Source organism: Rhinopithecus bieti, unplaced genomic scaffold, assembly GCF_001698545.2.
Source record: "Rhinopithecus bieti isolate Rb0 unplaced genomic scaffold, ASM169854v2 scaffold_6782, whole genome shotgun sequence".
Lineage (NCBI taxonomy): Eukaryota > Metazoa > Chordata > Mammalia > Primates > Cercopithecidae > Rhinopithecus > Rhinopithecus bieti.
Genome location: NW_016805866.1, coordinates 2164273 through 2189755, shown reverse-complemented (window position 1 = coordinate 2189755; position 25483 = coordinate 2164273). Strand labels below are relative to the sequence as shown.

Here is a 25483-nt window from a genome sequence, read left to right as displayed (position 1 = left end):
TTTAAGTTTTATCTTGTGTCATGTAAAGGCCACACGTAAGTGTTTTTAGAATCATATTTGAGAATAGTGAAAGATCATTCATTACGTTTGTATGACTGCCCAAAAGAAAGAATAAATACTTATGGTTGATAATTGGTGTAGAATTAAAATCCATTTAAATACATCTGACATTTTGTTTTTAGCTGAAGAAGAGGCTGCTAAGAGACGGCAGATGCAGGAAGCAGAAATGATGTATCAAACTGGAATGAAAATCCTTAATGGAAGCAATAAGAAAAGCCAAAAAAGAGAGTAGGTAGCACTGCTAAGTCCACTTTTCCCCCAAGACAGGCCATTACGGAGACAAATAGCAACTACATTCTTTAAAAAATGGACTACCAGAGACATAGAAGATTTTTTTAAGTTCCATTACAAGAAAACGTAATATGACTTGCAGGCATTAGTAGCATTGCTTTTACCACACTTTAGTTTGTTAAGGTAGAATTGTTACACATACTGATGACAGTAACAGTGAGTAAAATGGCAATGATTGACTCAAGTTGTAGTAGTTTCTAAGAACCAAGAATGCATATACTATTTAGAATTCAAAATGACATAAAACAAAAAGAATTGTTGTCAAGTACGTGTTTTGGTTTTGCTTTGTAATTTTGACTGGAATTTAGGAATTTATGCTTGGAAAAAAAACAGAACAAGTGATTATCTCGTAACATCTTATGTCCTTTTAATTTCAGCTGACATTTTACAATCTGCAAAGATTTAAGAAGAAAATTGCAACAGTTATTTTAGATCATATACTGGACACCATCATATTGTAATTTCTTACTGCAAATCTGGTTAACTTTTTTTAATAGAAGTTTTTAGAATTACTGTTAGTATAATTAGACTATTTCAAGATATTAGGATAACAGGGAGAACTGGTACCTTATATGAAAAATAAAATAGCCAGCCAATCTGGGCAACATAGTGCAACCCTGTCTCTAAAAAAAAAATTAAAAATTAGCCAGGCATGATGGTGCACACTGTGGTCCCACTACTTGGGAGGCTGAGGTGGGAGGATCACTTGATCTTGGAAGATAGAGAGGCTGCAGTGTGCTGTGATTGCCTGGGCAACAGAGGAAGACCATGTCTCAAAAAAAATTTTTTTAAATAAAAAAGCAGGATGTTTTTTACATATATAAGTAACATGACCAAATAGAAATAAGATTATCGGGGGATGGCTAGGCATGGTGGCTCGTGCCTGTAATCCCAGCACTTTGGGAGGCTGAGGTGGCCAGGAATTTGAAACTAGCCTGACCAACATGGTGAAACCCCATCTCTACTAAAAATACAAAATCAGACAGGTGCAGTGGCACACGCCTATAATCCCAGCTACTGAGGAGGCTGAGGCAGGAGAATTGCTTGAACCCAGGAGGTGGAGGTTGCAGTAAACTGAGATTATGCCATTGCACTCCAGCCGAGCAACAAGGGTGAAACTCCATATCTCGAAAGATTATCAAAGGGGTTTTGTAACATAAGGAAATTATTTATGCTGCATTTTAGTAGATCAAAAAAACTTAATGGCAGTTTCAGAACATTACTAATTTGGTTTTTAATTGTTTACATTTAAAGAGCTTATCGGTATCTTCAAAAGGCAGCAGGCATGAACCATACCAAAGCCCTGGAGAGAGTGTCATATGCTCTTTTATTTGGTGATTACTTGCCACAGAATATCCAGGCAGCTAGAGAGATGTTTGAGAAGCTGACTGAGGAAGGCTCTCCCAAAGGACAGACTGTAAGTACATTCTCAGTGAAGAATCTCTCTGCATGTAGCACTTGTTCATTTTAAAAGCAATTTACTCTCTTTATGTCCTGACTTCTTTTAAAAAGTCAGACTGGAAGATAAAGTATCTTTAAATACTAATTTTGTGGCTAACCATTTTATCAGTCTTCTTGGATAGTCTTTTTCCTTAGTCTGGGAACATTTGTGGTCAATGAAGACATTTTTGCAGTTGTGCCTTGCCACAATTACATTTGTAGTTTTCCAAATTAGATCTGTAGAGAATGAAATATGAAGCTAATTATTTTTTATCTGAAATTACTCACCATTGCATTTTTCTAAAGTTCAGATGTTACAGCTCATGTTAATCTTGGGTTTTTTTAAAAAAAGTGTTTTATTACAGAAGCAGTACATGTCCATTGTAGGAAACTAGAAATACAAACTAACAAAACTAAGAAGTACATATCACATCTGTACCACCCAAATATGAGTAATAATATATTAGTGCATGCATATCCTTCTATAATAGATCTTTCTCTTTGTGTATATATACACATGATATTTTTATTAAAATGAGATATCACTGTCTATTGTTCTAGAACTTCACCTTTTCATCCCAGCACAGTTTAAGTCACATAATATCCACACTATGTTCATATGATGTTGAACCCAAAAATTTTCTTTATACCTGTTTTGTCCAAACCAGTATTCAATCCAGGACTCAACCTTACATTTTGTTGTTATCCAGTATACCCCAGTGTCTTTTTTGTCTATATTAGAGATAGGGCCAGTTTTTCTGCAGAATATCCTACTTCAGTTTGTTTTTTCATGGTGGCTTTTAGTTTGTTTCTTCATCACCTGTATTTCCTGTCAATAGGATGTCACAGCTAAAAGCTGATGAACACAAGTAAGATATTTTTGGCCAGACTACATTACAAGGGATGTTCTGTATTCTACATTGTATCACATCAGTTGATAACATATCTGGTTGTTTCCCCATTAATAATGCTAAGATTGACACCTGGATTTAGGGGACCATCATATTTATTTAAAATTCCTTCAATAATTCAGGTTTATTCAAGCTGTGAGACTTGCTTAAAGATTAATGAAATATCTAATCAGGAGGAAAGTCTGTTTTCAAACTATATGACCAATAACAGGAGTCATAGCAATTGTTTTCTTAGAACTGAATACCTAACAATTCTGCAGCTCCCTCAGTATTTTATTATAAACAGATTATATCTTAATGGTTCCCCTTTGTTTTCAAAGCTTTTCCCTTCTTTGCTTGAATTAGTTTATATAAAAACATATATATTCTTTATTTTTAGAGGTGTTCTGCTCTGAAGAACGGTTTTACTTTATAAGGCATCGGTTCCCTCTAATATTAGAACCTTACAAAGCCACAGCACTTTATATGTTGCAAAGCACTCTCTCCATGAAAACTAATTCTGGTTGATGCAACAGACAAAACCCGAAAATCACAATGGCTTAACTGCAACTGTCTGAAATAACAGAGAGTTGTTTCTTGCTCATGCTAGATTTGATGTAGCTCTCCTGTTGGCATCACTCTTTTCTGAATAGTGACTCCTGGTCATGGGCTGTTTCTGTTATGTAGCTACACTGATTGCTACACGGGGCTTCCACGCCACAATGAAGTGAGAAAAGAGAGCCTCAGGATTCATTAGGATGTTTTCAGGCTTACATCCCTGACAGCCATATTCCAGGCATGTGATTCTCCAGAGAGGCTGGGAAATGTAGAGGAGCTCATGATTTCAGTGAGCACTGCAGTCTCTGCCACACCTGCCTTTGTCACGTTAGCTCATACTTTCCAACAACAAGGACGATCCACAGAAGGCAAAGTATTGAAAAGGTTGAACTTCACCAATGCATTGTTTGTTCCATTTTTTTGTTTTCACTTTTAGAAAATCATGTGTGCTCTAACATTGTAGAGCAGCCTTTCTCCCTTGACCCCTTCAACTTGACCCCTTGCTGCCTCTTTTTATATCTGGGATAGTTTATCTGGGTAATTCATATCTTCTCTGTTTTCATAGTGTATTGCTCTCTGCATATATAGAGAAATATGCTGATGTACCGATAATGGGAGTTGTCTTCATAATGGTTGTTCATAGTCATGTTTACATGTATTCAGCTTTGTCTTTCTAGTTAATATTAAATTGATTTCAAGCTAAACATTTGTTGTTTAAACTTACATTTGGCTGGGCGCGGTGGCTCACGCCCATAATCCCAGTACTTTGGGAGGCCAAGGCAGGCGGATCACAAGGTCAAGAGTTCAAGACCAGCCTGGTCAACATGGTGAAACCCCGTCTCTACTAAAAATACAAAAAAAAATTAGCTGGGCATGGTGGCAGCACCTGTAGTCCCACCTACTCAGGAGGCTGAGGCAGGAGAATTGCTTAAACCCGGAGGCAGAGGCTGCAGTGAGCTGAGATTGCGCCACTGCACTCCAGCTTAGGCGACAGAGCAAGACTTTGTCTCGAAAAAAATAATAAAAATAAAGTTACATTTGATCCGGTTCTCCCACCGCCCCCACTGTGGGTCTCAGAAGCTTGCGCTGCGAGAGGAGTGGTAGTGGCCAGGCAGCCCAGTTTCGCAAAGGCTCTCCACGCACAGCGGCCCGCAGGCACCAAGAGGAAGGTCAGCTCCGTGGAAGGGGCCGCCAAGGAAGAGCCCAAGAGGAGATTGGCGCGGTTGTCAGCTAAACCTCCTGCAAAAGTGGAAGCGAAACTGAAAAAGGCAGCAGCGAAGGATAAATCTTCAGACAAACAAGTGCAAACAAAAGGGAAAAGGGGAGCAAAGGGAAAACAGGCCGAAGTGGCTAACCAAGAAACTGAAGAAGATTTACCTGCAGAAAGCGGGGAAACGAAAACTGAGGAGAGTCCAGCCTCTGATGAAGCAGGAGAGAAAGAAGCCAAGTCTGATTAATACATACACCATGTCTTACCAGTGGTCCCCGTCTCCCTTCTTGTGCAATCCAGAAGAATATTTTTATCAACTATTTTGTAAATGCAAGTTTTTTAGTAGCTCTAGAAACATTTTAAGAAGGAGGGAATCCCACCTCATCCCATTTTTTAAGTGTAAATGCTTTTTTTTAAGAGGTGAAATCATTTGCTGGTTGGTTATTTTTTGGTACAACCAGTAAATAGTGTGGGATATTGAATTATGGGAGGCTTTGACTGTCTCGGGTGTCAGCTTAACATTCCATACATGGGGGGTTAGTTTTTATATCCTATAATACAAAGCATATTAAATGGCAATATGGAGTCAGTCCTGCATTTAATGTTTTGAACATTTTAAATTACTTCCATTCTCATGTTGTTTTTTCGTAGAATTGTTTCCTAAAGAAAACCACTCCTTGATCATGGCGCTCCCTGTCAGAGTTGTGTGCACTCTGTAACATGTTTGGTTGTGGTAGTCCTGTTTTCCTAATAAGTTTGTTACTGTGCTGTGAAAGATTACAAATTTGAATATGTAGTGTACATGCTATTCAGTTGTGAACTGGTGGGCCATATGTAACAGCTGAGCAACATGTGAAGATACTGGTACTTGATAGCCTCTTAAGGAAAATTTGCTTCCGAATTTTAAGCTGGAAAGTCACTGGAATAACTTTAAAAAAGAATTACAATACATGGCTTTTTAGAATTTCGTTACATATGTTAAGAATTATGTACAAATTGAAATGTCTGTACTGATCTTCAACCAATAAAATCTCAATTATGAAAAAAAAAAGTTACATTTAATTGTGGCCGGGTACAGTGGCTCACGCCTGTAATTTCAGCAGTTTGGGAGGCTGAGGCACGTGGATCACTTGAGGTCAATAGTTCGAGACCAGCCTGGTAAAACATAGTAAAACCTTGTCTTTACCAAAAAATACAAAAACTAGCCGGGCATGGTGGCATACGCCTCTACATAGTCCCAGCTACTTGGGAGGCTGAGGTGGGAGAACCACTTGAACCCAGTAGGCAGAGGTTGCAGTGAGCCAAGATCACGCCACTGCATTCCAGCCTGGATGACAGAGTGAGACCCTGTCTCAAAAAAAAAAAAGAAATGCCACAAATAAATAAAATTTTTTTTAATGTTACATTTAATTTAATTGTGTAATGTGTAAAATCCTGAATGCTTTTCCAAGGCTCTTTAATCCACGTTTGTACATACTTGAATTCAAATCTTTTAGCATTTAAAGATTCTTGTATTTTTTAGTAGTATATAAAACTGTGTCTGTCTTGGATAAACCTTCACCAACTCAAGATTTCTTACTTTATCATTTATTTCAGGCTCTTGGCTTTCTCTATGCCTCTGGACTGGGTGTTAATTCAAGTCAGGCAAAGGTAATACTATTAAAACTTTATTGCATATTACAGTTTGAATTGAATAAATGTGTGCCTGTGTTCAGTTGAACATTTTTTATTCTTTCACAGGCTCTTGTATATTATACATTTGGAGCTCTTGGGGGCAATCTAATAGCCCACATGGTTTTGGTAAGTAGACTTTAGTAGAAGGCTAATAACATTAATATCAGAAGAATTTGTGGTTTATAGCAGCCACAACTTTTTCAGCTTTCATGATCGAGATTTGCTTGTATTAATACCAACTACTCAGTTGAACTTCCTTCAAATTCTTGTTAATGGATATAACACATGGAATCTACATGTAAATGAAAATTGGTGGCGTCCACAATTTTTCTTTAAAATGATTAGTTTGGCTGATTGCCCCTAAAAAGAGCGATCTGATAAATGTCTCTTTTAAATTTTCTCTGAGTTGGAATTGTCAGAATCATTTTTTAATTAGATTATCATAATTTTAAAATTTTCTTTAGTTTTCAAAATTTTATAAATAGTGGCTACAGAAAAGAACATGAAATATTATACATTATTTTGCAACAGTGCCCTAAAGATTGTTAAAGTTCATGAAGTTATTTGTGCAGAATGACTCCAGAGAGCTCTACTTTCTGTGTTTTACTCTTCATGATTAGCTATCTTCCCATTTATTCTGGTCATTTATTGCTAGTGGCACTTTGCCTTCTTCCAATAGTCTCATTTTCCCTATTTTGCTGTTACTTTTTCTTTGCTAATTTGGAAGATTAACTCATTTTTGATAAAATTGTGTCTTAAGATTAAAACTGGTTCTAAGCAAAAGCGCTTATAATTTTCTCTTACGAGTAAAATGCACACACTTCAAAATAAAGTTTGTAACATCTATTTTGATTGCTCTAGGAACTACATTATTTATTTCTTTGTTTTTAGCTATGGTCTTCTTGTTGAAGTTGCTGAATAAATTACCTCAAAACCTAAAACTTAGCATAAATAAGGTGTTAGTGTACTTGGATCAAATGACAGCAAAATTCTGTGTATGCTTAGCTTTATTTGTTCCACGAAGAATGCCTGAAGTACGTGAAACTGCTGCCTCCTCACGTGAAGCTGTTTTACAGGGTTACAGATACTGGGCTGGCATCGGCGTCCTCCAGAGTTGTGAATCTGCACTGACTCACTATCGTCTTGTTGCCAATCATGGTATCTATGTTTTCCCTTTTACCTTTCAGGGAAAAAAAATAAATGAAATTAACTTTAAACATTTCTATTTTTATTGTTCTATTTGAAGTGTTATAAATGGCTGTTTTATGTAGACTCGTCTTTAAACTAGTTAAGGTTCAGAAGTACTTTCTTTTATATAATTTTTTGCTTTAGGTTCTATTTATGTTGTGAAAAAAGTTCAATTTATTAATAGATTACTGATTTGCGATCTGTATAGACTACCGTAAAAACAGATTCCTTTAACATTGTGTTTGTCAGCGTTTGGCAGCTAGAATTGTACTTCTCTCTGGAACAGTTCTGATTTTCCTCAGCCTTATTATTTTCTCCCTCTATTTCAGTTGCTAGTGATATCTCGCTAACAGGAGGCTCAGTAGTACAGAGAATACGGCTGCCTGATGAAGTGGAAAATCCAGGAATGAACAGTGGAATGCTAGAAGAAGATTTGATTCAATATTACCAGTTCCTAGCTGAAAAAGGTGATGTGCAAGCACAGGTACGTGTTTAAACATCTCACCAAATATCTTTACTGCATTGTGTATTTTAATCTGTGGGGGACAGGAGCAAGCACTTATATCTGTAAGTTACCTTTTCATTGCCCTGAGCAATTATGAACTACATATTAGAATCACCTGACCCCCTTAAAAAAAAAATACCAAGAGTCTCACACTCTTAGGATATTCCATTTCGGTTAGTGTGAGATGGGACCTAGGCACTGGTTCCTGAAACTGTCCAGGTGACTCTCCCATGTACTGCCACTGAAAATCACTGCTTGAACAGAGCAGCATTAACACCGACGATGAAGGCTCTTACTAGAGTCACCAATGATGAAAACTGTCACTTTCTGTAAACAAGAAGTCCCTGGAATATTTGCAATATCAGATGCTCTTCAGAGCTATTTACCATTCATGTTTCTTCTGCTCATCTTAAATCATAATTTCCTCAAGGTCAAGAACAGAAGTAAGCTCGTTTAATGGAAATTGTATAATGTCCATCAAAGTACCATGTGTGCACAAACGCGTTTTGTGGCTTCTTTTGATATTAAAATAAAAAGAACTTTAACGTTTACATTTTTTTCCACTAAGTTTGCAATTATTTCTAATTTAGGACATGTACAGATGAGCATTAGATACTTATTAAGAACAGTTGGTTTTAAGACTAGCAGTGGAATCTTAAGAAAAAAAAAACATAGTGAAAGGTAGATCTAAATGTTAGCTGATAGAAATTATAATAAACTTGTTCAACATCTTATTTTTACATTAATGTAAAATTTAATTTACTTAAAATTTTCTGTTTTACTTGCTTTCTGTGTATCTTTTCATGTTTACTTTTCTCTCCTTTCTTGCCCTTTTTTGGTTCGAGTGCTTTTTCCTGTTCATCTCTTCCCCTCTGCTAGCATGATGGCTACTCTTATAGTGGTTATCTAGCAATCACAACATGCATCCTTGACTTACCAAAGTCTGGTACAGTGAGCACTTTTACCATTTCCAGGACAGCACAGAGATCTCAGAGTATTCTGTGTGTGTTTGATTTTATATCTTTTGGTACCATGAGATACTGTTGTTTTGTACAGTCCATATTAATTTACATTTATTTTCAAATTTACCTTTTCATTGCTTTTTATTATTTTTTTTTTTATTTTTTGAGACAGATCCTTGCTCTGTTGCCCAGTGCCACTATCTTGGCTCACTACAACCTCCGCCTCCTGGGTTCAAGCGATTCTGGTTCCTTAACCTCCCCAAATAGCTGGGAATGCAGGCATGCACCACCACACCCAGCTAATTTTTGTATTCTTAGTAGAGATGGGGTTTCACCATGTTGGCTAGGCTGATCTTGAACTCCTGGCCTAAGTGATCCTGCCCACCTCGGCCTCCCAAAATGCTGGGATTACAGGCATGAGCCACCACACTGGGCCAGCTCTTTCTTACTGTATCTCCCAGCTTCTAGTAATTTTCCTTCTTTCTGAAACGCACCCATTTGTGTATTTCCTTTAGAGCAGGTTCACTGGGGACAAATTCAGTTTTATGTGCAAATGCTTTATTTCACCTCCACTTTAGCAGGATACTTTGTGGTTTTGTTTTTTGTTTTGTTTGTGTTTTTGAGACGAAGTCTTGCTCTGTCACCCAGAATGGAGTGTAGTGGCACTATCTCGGCTTACCGTAACCTCTTGCTTCCCAGATTCAAGCAATTCTCCTGCCTCAGCCTCCCAAGTATTTGGGATTACAGACGTCCACCACCATGCCCAGCTACTTTTTGTATTTTTAGTAGAGATGGGGTTTCACTGTGTTGGCCAGGCTGATCTTGAACTCCTGGCCTAAGTGATCCTGCCCACCTCAGCCTCCCAGAGTGCTGGGATTATAGGCATGAGCCACCACACCTGGCCAGCTCTTATTTCTTACTGTATCTCCCAGCTTCTAGTAAGTTTCCTTCTTTCTGAAGAGCACCCATTTGTATTTCCTTTAGAGCAGGTTCACTGGGGACAAATTCAGTTTTAATTTATGTGAAAATGCCTTGATTTCACCTCCACTTTAGCAGGATACTTTGTGTTTTTGGTTTTTGTTTTGTTTGTTCATTTGTTTGTTTTTTGAGACGAAGTCTTACTCTGTCGCCCAGGATGGAGTGCAGTGGCATGATCTTGGCTCACCTTAACCTCTGCCTCCCAGGTTCAAGCAATTCTCCTGCCTCAGCCTCCCAAGTATTTAGGATTACAGACATCCACCACCACGCCCAGCTAATTTTTGCATTTTTAGTAAAGACGGGGTTTCACCATGTTAGCCAGGCTGGTCTTGAACTCCTGACCTTAGAGAGTCCACCCGCCTTGGCCTCCCAAAGTGCTGGGATTACAGGCATGAGCCATTGTGCCTAGCCTGTTTTTTATTTGAGAAAACGTCTCTCTCTGTCACCCAGGCTGGAGTGCAGTGGCACAACACAGCTCACTGCAGCCTCAACCTCTCCAGGCTCAGGTGATCCTCCCACCTCAGGCTTTCAAGTGGCGGGGACTACAGGCGTATGCTACCACGCCAGGCTACTTTTTCTATTTTTTTGTAGAGACAGGATTTTGCGATGATGCCCAGGTTGTTCTTGAACTCCTGGGCTCAAGTGATTCACCCTTGACCTCCCAAAGTGTCGAGGTTACAGGTGTGACCCACAGCACCTGGCCGCAAATGGTACTTTGCAATTACAAGTATATGTTTTTCCTTTTCAAAATTTTTAGGTTAAAGTAGAATAGCATTTTCAGGAGTTAAGACTAAATCTTTGGCCGGACGCGGTGGCTCAAGCCTGTAATCCCAGCACTTTGGGAGGCCGAGACAGGCGGATCACGAGGTCAGGAGATCGAGACCATCCTGGCTAACACGGTGAAACCCCCGTCTCTACTAAAAAAAAAATACAAAAAAACTAGCCGGGCGAGGTGGTGGGCGCCTGTAGTCCCAGCTACTCCGGAGGCTGAGGCAGGAGAATAGCGTGAACCCGGGAGGCGGAGCTTGCAGTGAGCTGAGATCCGGCCACTGCACTCCAGCCTGGGTGACAGAGCGAGACTCCGTCTCAAAAAAAATAAACAAACAAAAAACACACACACACACATTCAACTGCACATGCATACAGAGAGCTAGGCTTATGGTTTACCTTTGCTAAACAAACGCTTTCTTACATAATGNAAAAAAAAAAAAGACTAAATCTTTTAGTTTTTTGAGTCCTGAACAGAAACCATTTTATGACCAAATCATTTCTTGTTGGTTTTATTTTAATTGTGTGCCAGATGCTACCACTTACTTTTGCCTTGTTTGTGATCATTTTCAGGTTGGTCTGGGACAACTGCATCTGCACGGAGGACGTGGAGTAGAACAGAATCATCAGGTAACTACCCTGTTCCTAGGGCTTTTACACCTCAGTTATAGCAGGAAATGATGTTCTCAATATATTTCTTGCTGAGTCAATGCCAGTATCAAACTTGTGTCATTTAAACACCCATCACAAATGAGCTTTCAAGATGTAACCAACCCCTAAGAAAGCTGAAAAATACAAATACTGGTGCCTACTATGTGCCATTCACTGCTAGGCATTCAGGATGCAATATTGGACAAAACAGTTTTGGTCTTTCCCCTTTTGGAGCTTTAACTTTAATAGGAGCATTAGATATTTTTTAAATGATCACACCAAATATAAATTGTGGTTATTCTTACAAAGGAAATTCAAAAGATACGATAATTGGTTAATGGATAGGAAGTACCACTTGGCAGGGAAGACTTCCATAAAGAGAAGTAGAGAACATTGTAGTTGACACTGGAGATAAGGTCCTTCCAGGCCAAAAAGAACAGTATGTGCATAGGCCCAGAGACAGGAAGGAATATGGCTAGTCTGCCCATACTACAGGAATATGGCTGGTCTGCCCATAGTACATGAAACAGAACTAAGATAAGCAATGCCTGATCACATCAGCATATCCCTGCAGCACTTCAGGGAGCTACGAAGATCAGCATGTTCAGATTTGAAAACAGCTTTGGCTGCAGTATAGAAAATGAATTAGAAGACCCCAAGAATAAAATCAGGCAAATCAGGGAGGGGAATATTCCAGAAGTTCAGGTGAGAGAGAATGTGGCTTGGACTAGAACTATGGTAATGGAAGATAGTAGTGGATTCAAGATGTATTTGGTGGTAAATGTAACAGGACTCCATGATGGATAGGGTATGAGAGGGGGGGCTGATACCTTAAGCAACCAATAAGATGGTATTGCCATTTGCTTAAATTGAGCTGCTGGAGGAGAAACAAGTTGAGGTCAAGGAGAGAAGATTTTAGGGGTATGTTCAGGAATTGGATAGGGTGTTCAGAGGTAGTTGAATGGACTGGATTGAAGCTGAAAATATAAATTTAGGAGTTGCCATCATCTTGATGGTGTGCGAAGCTATGGGAGTAGATGAGTTGGCTTAGAGAATGCAAAGTGAGAATGGAGTCCAAAACTAAGACCTGAAGAACTTTAATGTTCAGAAGTCAACTGATAGAAAAATAACCAGCAAAGGAGACTTAGGTGGTACGGGTAGAGTTAGGATGGAAACCAGGAGAGTGTGACATCTTGTAAGCCAAGCTAAGAGTCTGTCAAGAAGGAAGCCATGATGGACTCTGCCAAATGTTGCAGAGAAAGGTGGAGTAAGGTGAGCTGAAATTTAGATTGGCAATATGAAGGTCATCGGTGGCCTTGACGAGCTGTCTTTTTGATGTAGTGTACGGAAGCCAATTAAGACTAGATGACAGAGTGAATTGAAGTGCATGTCACTATTTATTTGAGAAGCTTGGCTGTGAAGGAAAGTAGCTAACAGAACAGTCATCATTGGAGAGAAATTGGGGGTCTAAAGGAGATACATATCTTGTATGTTTTGGTTTGAGTTTTGTCTTTTATTTTATTTATTTATTTATTTTAAGACAGGGTCTCGCTTTGTCACCCAAGCTGGAGTGCAGTGGCACAGTCTTGGCTCACTGCAACCTCCACCTCCTGGGTTCAAGTGATTGTCCCACCTCAGCCTCCCGAGTAGCTGGGAATACATGTGCATGCCATCATGTCAGGCTGATTTTTGTATTTTTAGTAGAGACGGGGTTTCACCGTGTTGGCCAGGCTGGTCTCGAACTCCTGACCTCAAGTGATTCACCTGTCTTGGCCTCCCAAAGTGCAGGGTTTACAGGTGAGAGCCACCACAGCCTGCTGAGTTTTATTTTTTGATAATGAGATTATAGAATGTGTTTGAGGGGGAACTGGTTCCAAAAGAGGGAGAAGTTAAGTCAGCAAGGAAAAGAAGAGGAATAACCAATGGTACAAGGTCCTTAAAAAAATGGGCGGCGATACAGTTGAGAGTGGTGATAATGAATTTCTGTGATGCTAGTGTGTTTACTTAAGTGATTTTTAAGTAGGGTCAAGAATTTTTCTCTAAACAGTACAAGAGGAAATTGTATTCCTTTAGAGAACAATGAAAATATGCTCCATGTCTTGGAAAGACTTCTTAGATTTTCCTTTCTCCCAGGTTATCAGTAGAGAAATAGACCAAAGAAGTCAAGCTTCTCTTAAATGTCTTTTAAGCAGACTGATGTTCATTTTGCCTAAAAATAACAGGAGCCTTCTTGGACCTTAAGTTTAGGTGACATAAGAAATTTCTTTGTATCTATAATTATGCAGTGACTTAATGATAAATGGTACAGTTATTTGGTAAAATAAAACTTCTAGATGTTCCGATTTCTCTTTCAAAATATTCGTGACTGGATATTCTTGTTTTTAAAGCAATGTAATATATAACAAGATTTTTTAAATGTTCCTGAAATAATAATTTTGGCTGAAAGTCAAAAGCAGATTCTGTTAAAAACTAATTATTTTGATAAATTCTTTTCTCACAGAGAGCATTTGATTACTTCAATTTAGCAGCAAATGCTGGCAATTCACATGCCATGGCCTTTTTGGGAAAGGTACTGTACATCCTGTGAATGTTTTATGTAATAGCAAGAGGTGTTTGCATAATTAGCATGTATTATGTTCAGGATCTACAATTTACCAAAAATAAATTGGAAATAAAATTTCTAGTGCGTGACTATTATATCTTAAAGTGCTGTTCTGAGGCATTTTCTTAGGCAACTTAAATATAACATAGTGTTTGTGACTGGGCGCGGTGGCTCACGCCTGTAATCAGCACTTTGGGAGGCCGAGGTGGGTGGATCACGAGGTCAGGAGATCGAGACCATCCTGGCTAACACGGTGAAACCCTGTCTCTACTCAAAATACAAAAAATTAGCCAGGCATGGTGGCAGGTGCCTGTAGTCCCAGCTACTCGGGAGGCTAAGGCAGGAGAATGGCGTGAACCCAGGAGGTGGAGCTTGCAGTGAGCCGAGACCGCACCACTGCACTCCAGCCTGAGTAACAGAGTGAGACTCCATCTCAAAAAAAAAAAAAAAAAAAAAAAAAAAACTTTTTTCCCCTCAAGTATGTTAATTCTCCATTGAAATTAACTCTCACTGAGCTGCTACTTTTTGTGTATTGTATGCAATAATGAGGAACGTATTCTTGATGCTGTGCAGTTTTTTGCTAAGACTCTCACAGTTGCCTGTTTCCTTCCATACTGAATAGAGGAAATTAGAGTTTGTTGAAATTTATCTGCAGAGCTTTTAATTGTCTTAAATGTGGTAGCCATGACCCACCTTTTCTCATTGTAGCTATATTCTCAATCAAGGGAACAGAACATTTAAGTGTAGAAACTTTATAAATAAATTACATATGTCATGGAAGAATCTCAAAACTTTTTCATTATTTTGAAACATACTATAAATCAATGGGTATTTTCACTTCTAAGTAAATCCTGAAGTAAGGAAGTTTAGATGGAATATATCACAAAGGTTTTTACAACAGGGAAATTTCATCATGATTTGCCTCATGATCATACTAGTAATTGGGGTGTGGTAACTACATTTAAATATTCCAGCTGTTCCATAGCATGGAACTTGGTATTTCCCATCTGTTTTTGTTAAGCATTTAAGAACCTTTCATTCCTCTTTTGGTTCTTGCTCTCAATTACTGTCACTGTCTTTAAAAACTATTTTTTAAATGTATTGTTTCTTTAACATGTATGTGAATAAAGGCAGTCTTGACCATTCTGTTTTTCTTTCTCTTGGCCCTTTATCATTCTCCGTACCTGATACTCTTAATTGTTTAGTGTTTAAACCCTTTTCAAATAAACCTTTTAGTTACTTCGTTTCCTGAACTTAAGACCCACTTGTGATCTTATCCTGGGGAAAGTAGTGGTAGAGGAGAAAGAAGAATGAAGGCTGCAAGCAGCTCCCCCTTTCCTTGTTGAATCACTGATCTGATCCTAAGCAACTTACTAACCATTTGACTGCCCTGGAATAGAGTGAGAAAAATGATTTATGCTGGACTTAAAGATTTTTTCTGAGACTAATATGTGAGCTGATTTTATGTATTCATGTTTATAAATAAGGCATAAATTTGAGATGGCATCAAAATATAAATTAATTAAAATGTTTGCTTTTAAGGGTTACTTTTAATTCTTTTTTTTTTTTTTTTTTTTTTTTTTTGAGATGAGGTCATGTTTTGTGGCCCAGTCTGGAGGGCAGTGGCAAGCTCTCAGTTCTCTGCAGCCGCAGCGTCCTGGCCTCAAGCGATTCTGCTGCCTCAGCCTCCCGAGTAGCTGGGATTACAGGCGCGTGCCACCACGCCTGGCTAGTTTTTGTATTTTTAGTAGAGACGGGGTTTTGCCATATGCCAGGCTGGTCTTGAACTCCTGACCTCAGGTGATCTGCCCACCTTGGCCTCCCAAAGTGCTGGGATTACAGGCATGAGCCACTGTACCCAGCCTTTGATTTTAATTCTAAAATATCCTGTGGGGAATTCTAAATTTTTTGGAAAGATTTCATGAGATCTAACAAAACCCAAAAGGAGATAAGAAAGGAGAAAAATGTAATTGGAGAAAGGGTTACAGCTCTTACTGAAATTGGGATCTGTTTTCCAGATGTATTCAGAAGGAAGTGACATTGTACCTCAGAGTAATGAGACAGCTCTCCACTACTTTAAGAAAGCTGCTGACATGGTAAGGCTTTGTCTCAATGTACTGAAATGTGTACCATATTACTAATATTTTAATAAATAAATTTGTTATATTAAAGGGTTAATCATAGCCAACTCATGCTATACATTATTGAAACTGCTTATTAAGTATGATTCATGTGAATGTATTAATTAGACAAAGCCCTCCTGATAAAAATCAATTTTCTTAGGGACCATATTGTTGATTTTTAATTGTTAAGTTTCACTGAGAAGCTTCCTAATCAAGGAAATACTGATTTTTAGTAATGGAACTTGAAGTTATATAATCTACCCTATTTATATTGCAACATGAAATTGAAAAGCTTACATAATAGGGTACTTTTGATAATCATAGTACATAATTTAGGCTTTCTTTGGCTCAGAAAACTGCATATGAATACCTAAAACTTGGTATGTCTTCAGTATGTACACTTACCTCTCTGTCAACTATTATACATGTTACTGTAGTTCCAGATATCACTTGAATGCTTTCTGAAGGAATGCTGTGACAGTCTTTTTAAAGATGTCTTCTGTCCCTCTAAGTTTAGGCAAATTCTAGATTTTTTTTCTTTCTAGTCCCAAAACAGTGATTCTCCTTGCTCTATGACACTCCAATAATCCTAAGTATTTATTTTTGTCACCTGATAGCAGCATTGCTATTATTACATGATTATGCTCTTATTACAAGATGTTCCATCATACCTTCCCTCTTTATTGGGGTGGGATGTTACCAATGAAAACTGCAAAATGTGACCTGCTTTTCATTTTGATGAAATACATTAGTCATGTTTTATGTCATAAATTCATGGTAAGGATGGTCATAAAGTAAGTCACCAAAATTGAATTTGAAATGAATTTACTCTTTACTCTTTTCAGCAAATTACTCAAAGCCCCAAATGTCTAAAAGTCAATATTATGTTCAGTCTGATGAGAAGAAATTTTGTTTTGAACTGAAAAGTACTAAGACATGATTTTGAATATGCTTATAAGTGATTTATTTTGCAATTATTTATTCTTGCCTATTTTTGAATGAATTCTTTTCACTCTTTTGTCTGATTTCTGTGGTTTGCAGGGCAACCCAGTTGGACAGAGTGGGCTCGGAATGGCCTACCTCTATGGGAGAGGAGTTCAAGTTGTAAGTGTTCAGTCTGACATTCTGACTTTAATAATCAGTCGGCTGGAGAGGTAGGGACGTGTTCCTTAATTACCTTCCAGTCAGCCCAGGTGGGGCTGTTCCATTGTAAGCAAAGCTGAACCTCTTCCTATTGTCTGAGTTTGTCTCACTACCAACCCACACCCGACAGACACCTTCTCAACTCTCTTAGAACAGCTCTGCGTCTGGTACTTTCTCCCAAAGGTGTGGAGCTGTTTCTTGTTCTTCCATCTCTGTTCTTTACCTGACTTGCTCTAACCATTTCTCAGGACTTTATCTCCTTGCCTGCTTTTTCACTCAAGCCTGACAAAATGTGTGACTGCCTTCCATTTAGGAGGAGGAAAGCTTTCTGTTCTGCCCTTTACCCCTTCTAGCTACCACCTCTCTTCTCCCAGCCCTTCACTCAGAGTCAAACTAAGCTGCTGCCATTCACTCTTGAGTTCTTAGCAGTCGAACTTCTGCTTCATGGAACTGTACTCTCTGTACAGATCACCAGTAACCTCCTTAATGTCAGTCCAATTGACATTTTTTGGTTCTACCTCACTTGACCTCTCCCTTCCCTGGTGTTCTGTCTGTGTCTGGGTTTCCTTGGCCATTGCATCTCATCCTTTGGTGCAGCCTCCTCGTATTGGATGTCCCTGGGTTCATATTGCTGTTTCCTTCTCTATATGATCTTTCCAAGTAATATGTCCTTTTGATTTGAGGCTGAAACTAAGAGCTAGGTTTAAGAGCTAGGTTTTTAATATCTATAGGTATTCTCTAACACAAAAGACAGTAATGTGTTCTCATTTTGAGGCCTTGTAGTCATTCTAGGACACTAAAATTCAATAGTAACCTTTATTTTAACTTTTCTCCTTGGATACATATGACCTTTGAAGTATAATAATAATGTAGTGTTTGGTAAGGTACACAGGGAGTAAAAGAATAAGGAGAGAATTTTCCTTTTTTAATTTTAGGAAAATTGAGGTTTAAAAAGGATTAATTGGTTAGCACAGAAGATTGACTGTTTCTTAATTTCTGGTCTGATGTTCTACTAGTGTTTATGCTTTCTGAGAGCAACATACAAATTGTTTCACAAAAACTCTTACTTGCTCTTCTTCACCGCCTTAAATATTAATCCCTCTATAACTTAATGTATATTATTATCTATTATAAGAATTAGAAAGTGGTCTTTTTAATGGCTCTTCGGGAATATTTTTTATATGCTTTGTTCATTTTTTTAATAAATCTCTTAACTTTTGAGTATGTCAGCCTTTTGAGCGTTCTCATCATATGACATCTTTTTCTACAGAATTATGATCTAGCCCTGAAGTATTTCCAGAAAGCTGCTGAACAAGGCTGGGTGGATGGGCAACTACAGCTTGGTTCCATGTACTATAGTAAGTAACATTGGAATTAATGGTGGATACACCAAGATCTAAATTAAGCTGTTTTCCTCTGGATGGCATTATCATATGGAAATGGGTGTTATCAAATTCTGGCTGGTTAAATGTTCTGCCAGTTCAATGATTTATACTTCTTATGTTTTTCATTGTAAATTATATTTATCTGTATCAATATGCTAATTTGTATTAGATTCACATATTTACTCAGTAAGAATTCTTTCATTAGAGTTTTATTCCTCATATATAAGCCTCCTCTGATGCTTAACTAAATCTTAAGTCTATTATCTTGTGTGATTTTTTTTTTCTTACAGACGGCATTGGAGTCAAGAGAGATTATAAACAGGCCTTGAAGTATTTTAATTTAGCTTCTCAGGGAGGCCATATCTTGGCCTTCTACAACCTAGCTCAGATGCATGCCAGTGGCACCGGTGTGATGCGATCATGTCATACTGCAGTGGAGGTAAGGTCTTTTCTACCAGCTTGTGTGTAGGGAGTTGATTTCCCCAGCAGGAAAGTCTGTGCTTTTAATTCTGGTTTTCTTGGTATGTTTTCTTACATAGTTCTAGACTCAGCCTACCTAGCTTTGATACACTGAGGGAAGACTGAGGGGTCAGTGTGTAATTATTATACTTACTTATTACAGTCTCTCCCTATTAGAATCAACTGTATAAGGGGAGACATTGGTGTCTGCAGTATCTCTTGCACCTAAGTATCTGATAATAATCAGCATCAAAAAAAAAATGTGAGCTGGGCACAGTGGCACGTGCCTGTAGTCCCAGCTACTTAGGAGGTTAAGGTGGATGATGGCTTGAGCCCAGGAGTTCGAGACCAACCTGGACAACCTGGATAGAAAGAGCCTATCACTTTAAAAAAAAAAAAAGAAAGAAAGAAAAGTTGAATGAATGTTCCAAAAAGGAATGCTAATATCTTCTAATTGGAAATTTTCCTCTTAGCTGTTTCTTAGACCTGGCACTTTAGAGTGACATTGATAAATGCTTAGCAAAGTTTCTAAATCTCCGTACTTTAGTTCACTCACTTGTCAAATGGGGCTGTTAACAGGACTTACGTCATAGGGTGGTCCCTCATGAACCTCACGGGAGAATTAAGAATCATAATACACATCAACCATTAGAACAGTACCTGGGCAGAGTAAATGGTCATTTTTGTAGTACAATAATTGTGTACTGTTTTTTTTAATAAACCCGTTGACTTCTAAAGAGTAAGTGAAAACTTTAAATAAGTATCTCAAACTTTTATGTCTATTCAAGAAAGCTGCCAGAAATTGAAAGAGCAAGCTTAATAGTTATCTGTAGCCAAAGTGTGTAAGTGATTATCTGGTATATCGTTCTTATTTTCTTTTACTGATTTTTTTTTTCCCCACCTCACACAGTTGTTTAAGAATGTATGTGAACGAGGCCGTTGGTCTGAAAGGCTTATGACTGCCTATAACAGCTATAAAGATGGTGATTACAATGCTGCAGTGATCCAGTACCTCCTCCTGGCTGAACAGGGCTATGAAGTGGCCCAAAGCAATGCAGCCTTCATTCTTGATCAGAGTAAGGTTCATTTTAGTCCTGCCTTAGGTTTAGAATGCACGAGTTCACACCAGTGAACTGTTTAATCTGTTCAAAAAGAAAAGCTACTAGGAAACATTCTTTATTATTATAACTGGAACTGAACACACATGCTTAAGTTATTAATATTTTACTTTAGCCATCAAAGTTAGTTTTATAACCAGAGTTGACTGTAGAAATGGATTTGACATTCATTTTAAAATTAAGCCCTTTGCATAAATATATTTTTCAAAATACAGTGGATACAAAAATGCCATTTTCCCAACACTGTAGAAAAGTGGCTCAATAGTCTCATGATTGGTTCTATAGATAAAACATGTTTCACAAAGTAGTGCGCTCTTGCATCTGGTGATTGCTTTGAACTCACTATTTTAGTTCAGTAATTGTCTAATTTCAGCATTTGTTTTAATTCTTATATCCTAATTCTTCTTAACTTATGCTTCACCTGTCCTCCCTACTTTGCAAATGAAAATTAAGTCTAGTGCCTTTTCTTAAATGCCTGATTTGTATTTTGTTTCTTTTCCTGTAGGAGAAGCAACCATTGTAGGTGAGAATGAAACTTATCCCAGAGCTTTGCTACATTGGAACAGGGCTGCCTCTCAAGGTGAGTGATTAATTCTAGGATGAGAGTTTCACCCAGGGACTTCCCTGTGTTGTTTATCTCCCATGAGAATATTAAACCATGCCATTCATCATCTTTAAATTAAGCAGAAGCCGGGCACGGTGGCTCACGCCTGTAAGCCTAGCACTTTGGGAGGCCAAGGCAGAAGGATCACTTGAGGTCAGGAGTTTGAAACCAGCCTAGCCAGCATAGTGAAACCCTAACTCTATTAAAAAAACAAAAAAGTTAGCCAGGCATGGTGGCAGGCATTTCTAATCCCAGCTACTCGGGAGGCTGAGGCAGGAGAATCACTTGAACCTGGGAGGTTACAGTGAGCCAAGATCGCACCACTGCACTCCAGCCTGGGTGACAGAACGAGACTATCTCAAAAAAAAAATAATTAAGCGGAGATACTGTGACTTAATTTGTTTGCATATTATTCATATTTATTCTTAACATAGAAGTTTCTCAGAACCAGAGTTTCTAAATTGGGTTGTAAAGTCTTTGTACAACACGTTTCCGTCAGGCTGTGATTCACTCTTCGGTTTCTAGTTTGGTTTCTAGTTTGTATGAAATGGGAATTAAATAGAATATATGATAGAACAACATTAGTCTGAAACCTAAGAGACTTTTTCCTCTTTTTCTTTTGAATATTTCTTTTGAAAATGTTCCTCTCAACCTTCTCTGCTTGTTCTTTCTCCAAGCCTAAATGGTCAGTCTGGACTATTTTAAAATGTAAGTGACATGATAAAGTAGAGCCTGATCATTTACATAGGAGTGTTTGTGAAAGAAGGGAGTACAGGTTGAGTATCCCTTATCTGAAATGCTTAGGGACCAGAGCGTTTCAGATTTCGGATGTTTTTGTATTTGTGTGTGTGTGTTGGGAATATTTGCGCATACATATTGTTTGAGCATCCTTAATCTGAAATCTGAAATGCTCCAGTGAGCGTTTCCTTTTGAGCATGACCTTTGAATGTCAAGTTTCAGGTTTTGGAGCATTTCAGATTTCAGATTTTTGAATTAGGGATATTAAACCTGTCCCCCAACACACACACCAACTTGGTTTTACCTCTCTCTATTCCAAAGCCTTCTGCAGAAGAGCTACACTTCTAGTTTAAATTTTTCCTGGACTTTATAACTTGGCTGAAAGGATTTGTTACAAAGTTTGTGTACTACGAATTAAAATTATTTGTTTTATGTAAGCATGTTAACAGGAGGAGAAAAAAGTTTGGTCTGTTTTAAACATACTTTATTTATTGGCAGTTCTACATTTAACTTTTGTTTAAGGCTATACTGTGGCTAGAATTAAACTCGGAGACTACCATTTCTATGGATTTGGCACCGATGTCGATTATGAAACTGCATTTATTCATTACCGTCTGGCTTCTGAGCAGCAACACAGTGCACAAGCTATGTTTAATCTGGGATACATGCATGAGAAAGGACTGGGCATTAAACAGGTGAGTGTGGCTTCCAAACATGTTTGAATCATATCATTGTGATTGGGGGAAACACTTGCATTTGAATAGAAAATAGACTTTCCTTGCCATTCAGTTGGATTTCAGGCCACTAAATTATGGGCCTGATTTGTAATATTTCAGAAGACTGCCCTTCCATCTCTCATCCTCCAGCACCCACAGATAATACTATCCATGCCGTTTTATTTAGGGATTAAGCTGAAGACAGACTCATGAAAATGGAAGTGCAGTGCTACCTCTGCTGATAACTGCTTGTTTGAGAAACTATCTGTCCGTCTTCAGCCAAATTCTATTCTTTTCAAATTATTTTGAAATGTATTAAATGTATTCTGATAAATTTATTTCTGATTCTTATACTTTCCTAATGAAGTCTGACATTCTCTGGACTCATGACTTAAGGTTTTGCCTGTGTGCCCTCAAAAGAAACTGGAAAAACTACAGACCCCTTGTACATTTTAAGTTGGCATTTCAGTTTTTTCTTAAGTTTCAAAAGGTCTAAATTCTAGCTATTTTAATCATTAACATTTTTAAATAGAATTAGTTACCCTTAAAATATCCAGTAGACTCTAAATAACAATAATTTAATACCAACCCACCTTTATTAATGTTTTGGAAATATACAAGCAAGTTTTTTAATTGAAAGTTATGTCTTTTCCTATTTCCCTAAATTTATGTTTTCTACCATGACTTCTGTAGAATGTAATACTAATGTATTGTTTTTAATGCTTAGGTCTTTTATTGATTACTCTAGCATACTTATCTGAAACAAACAAGTGTATAAATTCATTTTGAATTTTTTTACCAGTGATCTAAGTGTTAAGAAAAATTCATGAGATATTACTAGTCACAGTTGGTCAGTTAATACATTGTTGGTCAAATCTACAAAATACGTTTTGATAAAACTTTGCTTTTTGTATTGTTAATTGAAAATGCATCTTTTAATGAGATAAATGAAGTATTTGTTAAAAATTGAGTAGATTTAGCATTAATTCTGTATTTCATTTTTTAAAATGTATCACTAGAATGTCATTCATATAAATATGTATATGAAAAATGGGAAGAGTTTCACTATAGCATGGTCACTTAATTCTTCAAACTGCTTTAAGAGTTAGATACCAAAAATCAGAGTCACTTGTCATTAGAAATTATTTTAATGATCAATCCCCTGACCACTTGATAGGTCCCTCTTCAGTTGTGTTGAAAGCAAATAATTGGAAACCAGAGACTTGTGAAAACATGCGTTCCCTGACACTGGAGCATTTCACTTTTCTCATTTTCTAGGAAGAGTACAAAAGGCTTTACCAAGACTTATGCAATGGGCTAATTATACTCCTTCCTGTGTCACTTAGAGGCCCTTTGTTGACCTAACTCTGCTTAAGGATTGAGGGAAAGTTAAGTTCATTTTTTGCTAATGCAGTATTTTCTTGACAAAATGCTGCTGCTTTGTTCACATTTGGATGTTTTATTTTAATTAAAGTATGTAAATGTTTATATTTTAAACGTACCTTAATATTTAGAATATTACTAAAATTAGATACTTACATATAGTTCAGTCAAGGCTTAGGAGCAGCAAACTCAGTACATTCAGCTTCTGGAAGATCTCTGCCACTTAATGTAGTAATCAAACCCAGTCATCCAGTGTCCCAAATTAGACTTAGCCTCTATCAGAAAGGCTGATGGGTTTTTGTCTTTTTTTATTTAAATGGAGATGGGGTACCACTGTGTTGCTTAGGCTTGTCTCAAACCCCTGGGGACTCAAGCGCCTTGGCCTCCAAAAGTGCTGGGATTGCAGGTATGAGCCACTGCACCCAGCTGACTTTATTTTTAAATCAAGTGAAGTTTAACATGACTAATATAAAGATCACATGTAAGTTATGGCTTTCATGGAGTACATCTAGTAATAATTTACTGACTGTAGTCGAGATTAAAATGATATAACTAAGCTGTTTTTATAATAGGTTATAAAACAAGAAAATTAATGTGGTCTTCTAATTTAATTTGTAGTACAACGTGTAACTAATAATAGAAATTCTTGTGAATAAAGAATATGGTAAAAGGCATAGTGTTCCTTTGATAAGAGTAGGGGAGGGAACTTTTGTTTAGCTTTTGAGAATAAATAATCATGTATGAAAATAAATAATCATGTATAAAAATCAGTAACTCCATTACTTTTATTTTTTTTTATTTTTTTATTTTTTGAAATGGAGTCTTACTCTGTCACCCAGGCTGGAGTGCAGTGGCACGATCTTGGCTCGCTGCAACCTCCGCCTCCTGGATTCAAGCTATTCTCCTGCCTCAGTCTCCCGAATAGCTGGGATTATAGGCACCTTCCATCACGCCCAGCTAATTTTTGTATTTTTAGTAGAGATGGGGTTTCACCATCTTGGCCAGGCTGGTCTCGAACTCCTGACCTCATGAGCCACCTGCCTTGGCCTCCCAAAATGCTGGGATTACAGGCGTGAGCCACCACACCCAGTCCCATTACTTTTTTTTGTAAGACATTGTGATCACCTTTTGTATTTTTTTTCTGTTGAGGTTTAAAATATTCATGCTACTAAAAACAATTCCCCATTTAATATAGTTAGGAAAATATTAAATATGAGGATTGACTGTAATTGAAAAAAAATCATATTATTTGGTAAGTTTTAATTACACATTAGTGAATCTATTTAATTACCCCAGTGAATCATCCAGTGTATGAATCACATGAAGTTTGATCCATGATCTTGGAAAATACAGCAGTCCAGAAAACCATTTGAGTTATATTTTTCGAAAAACTCAGACACTACCCATACTGTTACCATTATTTGAAGATGTTCTTCTTTTTAAATAATGACACACCCTAAGGACAAGAATAAGGAATAGGTGAAAATAACTGCTTGTATTTAAATATGTTGGCAGGGGAGTCATTTTGGTCTTTAACCTTTCTTCCTCATGTCTCATGGAATTCTTTAAGAGTTTGGTATTCTTTGATAATAGGGAGTAGAAGTGAGATTTTTAAGTGAAAATTCCCACCATCCCATTCTATTACATGTCTGAATTCAAAACACTCCAGCCTGGGCCAAAATTAAGAATGACTGGTTTCACCCTTTGCAGAAAGATCTAACACAGGGAAACACAAGATCCACTAATAATTAGTCAATAAAGGAGCCTTCTCCAGAACCAGTATTTCAAGGTATCTCTTCTGATGGTAGCCCCTGAGGTTTTTAGACCCCGAGGCAATGCACTTGAGGAAAGAGTGGGGTAGATAAGGGCTGTGCCTTCCTTTTTGCAGAGAAACGTTGCTGTGCACACAGGCCTATTCTCAGCAGATCCCTTTCAGGAAAAAGCACGTATGGAAGCTGCAGAACTGCAGAACAGAGTCCCTTAACATGTCCATGCCAGTACCTCTTGTAAAATCTTTTTCTTTTTTTGGAGACACAC

The 25483-nt window shown here is 37.7% G+C and overlaps 1 protein-coding gene and 1 pseudogene across 2 annotated transcripts in view; both read left to right on the top strand.

Moving 5' to 3' along the window:
* SEL1L (SEL1L adaptor subunit of SYVN1 ubiquitin ligase) overlaps positions 1-25483 on the top strand; it is a 67819-nt gene that overhangs the window by 34279 nt on the left and 8057 nt on the right. The window contains exons 5-19 of the mRNA XM_017873862.1: positions 183-288; positions 1606-1768; positions 6046-6099; positions 6190-6249; positions 7200-7281; positions 7641-7795; positions 11098-11154; positions 13676-13744; positions 15796-15873; positions 16942-17004; positions 18314-18401; positions 18719-18867; positions 19798-19963; positions 20511-20585; positions 21870-22042. Of these exons, the coding sequence (XP_017729351.1) occupies positions 183-288; positions 1606-1768; positions 6046-6099; positions 6190-6249; positions 7200-7281; positions 7641-7795; positions 11098-11154; positions 13676-13744; positions 15796-15873; positions 16942-17004; positions 18314-18401; positions 18719-18867; positions 19798-19963; positions 20511-20585; positions 21870-22042 (1538 nt within the window). The remainder of the gene's footprint in view (positions 1-182; positions 289-1605; positions 1769-6045; positions 6100-6189; positions 6250-7199; positions 7282-7640; positions 7796-11097; positions 11155-13675; positions 13745-15795; positions 15874-16941; positions 17005-18313; positions 18402-18718; positions 18868-19797; positions 19964-20510; positions 20586-21869; positions 22043-25483) is intronic.
* Positions 3404-5494, top strand: LOC108530785 (non-histone chromosomal protein HMG-14 pseudogene; annotated as a pseudogene). The gene is made up of 2 exons (XR_001885958.1): positions 3404-3408; positions 4225-5494. The product of XR_001885958.1 is annotated as a non-histone chromosomal protein HMG-14 pseudogene (transcript).